Below are 5681 nucleotides of genomic sequence, written 5' to 3'. Positions count from 1 at the left end.
CCCCAAAAGAAAAAGAATGCTGTCTGAGATCCTCTTCTGTCTCCTTCTCTAGGGAATCTTCAGGATCCCATACTTGGTTTGGAATATACAATAGACCCCCAGATGAGTGCCCGGGAATACTGGGAGCTCAGTACACACAGGGTCCTTCCCTTTGACCACTCAGTTAGGTAAGGCCAAAAGGGGCTTTCCAAACTAAAAGCAGATGGAGTCTGGTCCCTGCCGCCCCCCTCCCTCCTCTGGCTAATGACAAACACCTGAATGTCATCACAGCCTGTGTCTTCATCTGGGTTATTCAGGACACAAGCTGGGGAGGGTACCTACCTACCCCCAGCCCCCACGGAGACTGCCTTTCTTGCCACGTGGGCTGGCCTGGGTCAATCCCATGGATGGGTACAGCAGGGTGAGGCACCCATCCTGCTAGTCGGGCAGGATGCTGGCCAGAAGGCGGGGCCGAGGGGGGGGTGGAGCTTCCAGAACAAAGGAGAATGGGGAGCCCCGGGGGCGCATGCCAGGCATCAAAAAGGCTCTGCAGAGAGATCAGGCCACAGCAAACTGCCTGCCTGCTCCTCCGTGCCCATCAGTCAGCCAGACAGCCCTTGTCTGCTCCCTTCTGCTTGCCCAGGCGGGGCAAGGACTCAGCGCTGCTTAGACAGGCCTTGTCCTCCAGCGTGATTGCGCCCACACTGCTCTGCGGCCTTCTCTCCTTGGCGTGGGTTGCTGCTGAGGTTCCGCAGGCGAGCAGAGGGATGGCCACGAGCGGAGCCAGGACCCAGGCGGGCCGCCGGGAGCATGCCTTCATCCCCGAGCCTTTCGACGGCGCCAACGTAGCCCCGAGCCGCTGGCTGCACCACTTCGAGGTTATCGATGACCTCAACCATTGGGACCACGCCACCAAGCTCCGGTTCCTGAAAGAGGCGCTCAGGGGAGACGCCCTGGACGTCTACAACGGACTCAGTGCGCACGACCAGGGGGACTACGCGGTGGTGAAGGACACCCTCCTGAAGGCCTTCGGGGGGCCCGGGCAGGCCCAGGGCTTCCGGCCCAAAGAGATCGTGTTCGCCAACAGCATGGGTAAGGGCTACTACCTGAAGGGGAAGATCGGCGGCGTGCCCGTGAGGTTCCTGGTGGACTCGGGGGCGCAGGTGTCCGTGGTGCACCCCAGCCTGTGGGAGGAGGTCACGGACGGCGATCTGGATACCCTGCGGCCCTTTGAGAACGTGGTGAAGGTGGCCAACGGGGCCGAAATGAAGATCCTGGGCGTCTGGGACACCGTGGTGTCCCTGGGCAAGCTGAAGCTGAAGGCCGAGTTCCTGGTGGCCAACGCCAGCGCGGAAGAAGCCATCATCGGCACCGATGTGCTGCAGGACCACAACGCCGTCCTGGACTTCGAGCACCGCACCTGCACCCTGAAGGGAAAGAAGTTCCGCCTGCTGCCGGTCGGGGGCTCTCTGGAGGATGAGTTCGACCTGGAGCTGATCGAGGAGGAGCCGTCCTCAGAGGAGGGCCCACAGCAGCCCTCCTACTAAGAAGCCCCCATTCTCCCTGCCCTTGCCTCCCAGAGAGCTGTGGGGAGACCCACCAGTGCCCAGGGTGGGTATCCTTGGGGGAGCCCTCGGGCAGGGACAGCTTCCGAAGCCAACTCTTGCCCCTGGCCCTCCTCCTGGTGCAGGGGGCCTCGCTTTGTCCCTGGGGTGGGGGAGAGGGAACTTTATGGAAATGGCAGAAGGGAAGGAAGCCAGCCTGGCGTGGTCCCAGTGGTCATGGAGCTGCTGTGGTGGTGATAGTGACTTGAAGGCCTAAAGGAGGCTAGAAATAATCTGTCTTTGAGAAAGGACTGGAGGAGGGGGCGCTAAAGTGTGGCTTGGTCACCTTCAGGTCCAGCAATCTGCTCCGCAGGGCTGGGTCAGACTGCAGGGCCCTTGTGAGCCAGAGCCTTGGGAAAGAGGGGGCAGCCTTCCCCCCGGTGCCATGCATATTTCCTTCTGTCCTTTGCTTTGAAATCCATTGAGACGTGGGCCAATACTTCAAAATCCAATAAAGTATAGTTCATGGAAAAACCATGTAATGTGCTGATTGGGGGTGAGCAGACTGAATGAGAGGGGGATGTGGAAAACGGGGAAGGAGTGTCAATGATGAGTACTCAAGTATTTGCAGTGTTTGGCTTGCCTGCAGATGTAAGAAATTCGTCTGTCTGTCTGTCTGTCTGTCTAATAAGATACCAAATTTGGTGGGGCCCTGAGTGATGGCTTCTTAACCTGCAGTCTTGTGAGAAATGTTTGTCCTTAAAAAAAAAAAAAGAAAGAAAGAAAGAAAGAAAATATCTAATGACTGTAGATCTTGAATTTTCTAAGATAGCCTCAACGTAAAGTATTTTGAGGTATTCCCTTTATAATTCTGCTTGTCATTTATAATCTACTTATAACTTTTCTAATTATTTCAATCCATAATGTTTTAGCATCTAAATTGTTCCGTATACCCAAAAGTGACTCCCAAGGCTATTTTCTAAGATGCCTTGATGAGGATTAGGAAATTATGGTTAATTATAAACAAATGGAAAAGTATCTACCTAACAAATAGGTTTGTACAGCTGCCCTGGGAACCTGAACTTGGAGGCAGAAAATGAGGCCAGACAACAAGTCCTGGCTTGTGGAGGGCAGTCCATGAGAGATCTGGGAGACAGAGGAGGCAGCTGTGTGCGTGCGTGCGTGCGTGCGTGCGTGCGTGCATGCGTGTGTGTGTGTGTGTGTGTGTAGGTGGGGGAGGGTAGGAAGGGCTCAGGCAGCTTGGTAGAGGCTTTGCTCAGAAGAAGACATCTTCTTAGAGAAAGTTGGAATGGAGCCTGAAACTAGAGATACCCAATGGGAAGGGAGAATCAGGAATGGCGTATATGTCTCTTAGGGGGTCCAATCCCTATTTGTTTCTAACTTATTGTGTCTCTTCCTCTTGAACTGAGCAGGGCTGGACTGAAAACCCTTCAAGCCACAGGGAAAAGCTTTGTAGCAAGGGAGCTGCTCCACAGAGGCGTATATTTGTTCCAGATCTCAGCCTCTCCACCATTTACCTCAGAAAAACTGGTCCTCAGGGCTAAGTCCAAGAAATTAGTGCAAGGTCAGACACAGGAACATGCAGGCACATGGAGGTGCAGCGTTTTGAAAGCTGCTTGAAGGGAGGCATGAAGGGCTATTTTCCCTTCTCCAGGTAGAACGAGCCTCTCAGAGCCACCCGGAGAACTCATGGGAGAGACAGCCTGAGCAGCTGGTAAGAGGTCAGGGGGTAGCTTCCTCCTTCAAAGCCTCTGGCCATCAGAGGCAGATGAGAGCCAGGACAGTGCCCTTTCTGTGCCTGCTTCCTTCAGGAGTCAGCTGTCATTCTCCTGGGCCTACGGCATGACTCTGCCTCTAATCCCTGGAACCCTGTTTGTGGGCAGCTAAGCACTTGAACTGGAATTAGCTCTGTGAGCCTCGGATGCAGGGTGGACAGGTGGGGACTGGGAGGCCATTTCTTCCCCAGGAAACCACGGCCCAGAGAACAGGGTCCTCCTGATGCCTCCCAACTCTCATGCCCTCTTCACAGTGCTGCTTTGTTTTTGGTGTTTTGTTTTACCTCTCTTTCTGCTGGCCTCACAAATGCTGCTGTTCACCTGGGCCAAACCTTTTCAGAAACAACCAGGTAGTTCCTCCCTGTGACCTAGTTTCTTCCAGATCCTTCAGAGGGCTGAGGAGGGAGGGCGAGGCATCAGTGAAGGGGGGGGGGTGAGTAGGTGGGACAGAGGGGCCAGGAAATTGGACAGAATTTGGAGAAAGAGTCAAGCTGTCCCTGACCCTATTCCTACTCCAGCAGTGGGTGGAGCCTTATCCTGGGTAGACTCCAATGGGTGTCTCTACCACTGATACCCTTTATTCTGTTTCTGAGTGAAGAGAGCCCATCAAGTGAGCCCAGTGAGAGAAGGGCTCTACACTATCTGACAGCCTCGTGGAGGAAGGTACCACCTGTGGGTTTTGCGATAAGATCCACCTGAGACTCAGGTGCTGTGACTACACATACCACTGTGTGCAGGACTGTGAGTCAGTTCACACTTGACTCACAGGTGGGTAGTCTGAGCCTCAGAGGGACAAAAAACTCACCTGGGCACCAGCTAGAATAAATCAGCAGCAAAGAACTTAGCCCAGAAGCCATGGCAGCACTGATGATGGACAATGGGTACAGGGGTGAAGGCAAATGTTGCTTCCTGGTAGCAAGTTAGATTATCTTGGGAAGACTAATTACAATCACCTCCCTCACCTACCAGGCTCCCAAGGTGTTCCCAGCCTGGGAACCCCTGATCCAAGTTCCACTGGTAGCCACCCACAGGGTGACAGACCAGCAAAAAGGCAGTAGCCCTGTCACCTGGAGCTTGCTAAGAGTCACAGATGCTCAGACCTCACCGCAGATCATTCTCATGCACACAAGAGCTTAAGAAGTCCAGGCCTGGAATACCTGGCTACCTCTCCAGTGAAGAGGCAATTCCTGGCCTAATGAGACATCACCATCTCTAAATAATGACCACCTCACAACTGATGCCTAACACACCAGAACAAGCTTGACAATTCCTCATGGTTTTAATCCAACTAAAGCTCGAAAGCTCACTTGCCTGCCTTTCTTCCTTCCTTCCTTCCTTCCTTCCTTCCTTCCTTCCTTCCTTCCTTCCTTCCTTCCTTCCTTCCTTCCTTCCTTCCTTCCTTCCTTCCTTCCTTCCTCTGTTTCTTGGTGGTATTGGGGTTTGAATTTTCTAGGCAGGCATTTTATCGCTTTAGCTTCCATTTCCTGTTCTATACCCATCACTCACTACTCCTGTCCAAAGTACATTGTTGTCAAGCAACCACAGTTAATGGAGCTTCCTGGTTGGGCTCTAAGGAGGGCATACCCTGGTCAGGCTGTGGACTGTGGACTGCCCAGCTGTGGTCTGGTGTCCCCAAACCTGGTGAGCTTGGTGACTCCCTGTACCTGGGCCTTGGTGAATTCTCTCAGCTCAATATTGCTTAGAACGCCCACTCTATCCTTCTGAGCTCTGGTCACAGACTCTCCTTAAACTGGGAGGAGAGCAGGGGACCCTGCCCTCTGGGGTGTCACGTTGGTTGGAGGCTGAGGCAGCAGCTGTGCCGCCCTGTTTCTGCCCCTGTCATATTCTGGAATGGGGTGGGGGGGGCCCTAGAGGAGATCTTTAAACTGATTTTTTTCTCTTTTGTTATTGCAAAGGTGATATGCAGAGGGGCTGTAGTTATGTAAGTCAGGTAAAGAGTATATTTCTTCCCGGGCGCCGGTGGCTCAGGCCTGTAATCCTAGACTCAGGAGGCTGAGATCTGAGGATCACGGTTCAAAGCCAGCCTGGGCAGGAAAGTGGGAAAACAGGAAGTAGCACTGTGGCTCAAGTGGTAGAGCATTCGCCTTGAGCTGAAGAGCTGAGGGACAGCGCCCAGGCCCACAACTGACCAAAAAAAAAAAAAAAAAAGGAAAAGAGTATATTTCTTTTTTGGGCAATATCACCCTTTCCCTCGCTTTCTCCCAGTTTTTCCCACCCACAAGTTCATTTTCAATATAGTGTCTAATGAGCACCACCGCTGCATTTGTTCACCCTTTGTCCCTCCATTTCTGTGCCCCTTTCCCCTCCCAAAGACAGATAAATGAACAAACAACAACAACAA

The 5681-nt window shown here is 53.2% G+C and overlaps 1 protein-coding gene across 1 annotated transcript; it reads left to right on the top strand.

The window, feature by feature from the left end:
* Positions 1-505: 505 nt before the first annotated feature.
* On the top strand, positions 506-1526 carry Asprv1 (aspartic peptidase, retroviral-like 1). The gene is given in 2 exon segments (XM_013022465.1): positions 506-595; positions 597-1526. Coding segments are annotated over 2 exon segments (1020 nt in total).
* The last annotated feature ends 4155 nt before the right edge of the window (positions 1527-5681 follow it).

Source organism: Dipodomys ordii, unplaced genomic scaffold (assembly GCF_000151885.1).
Source record: "Dipodomys ordii isolate 6190 unplaced genomic scaffold, Dord_2.0 Scaffold63, whole genome shotgun sequence".
NCBI classification, from domain to species: domain Eukaryota; kingdom Metazoa; phylum Chordata; class Mammalia; order Rodentia; family Heteromyidae; genus Dipodomys; species Dipodomys ordii.
Note: the sequence above shows the minus strand (reverse complement) of the source record. Positions and strands in the feature narration are given on the sequence as shown.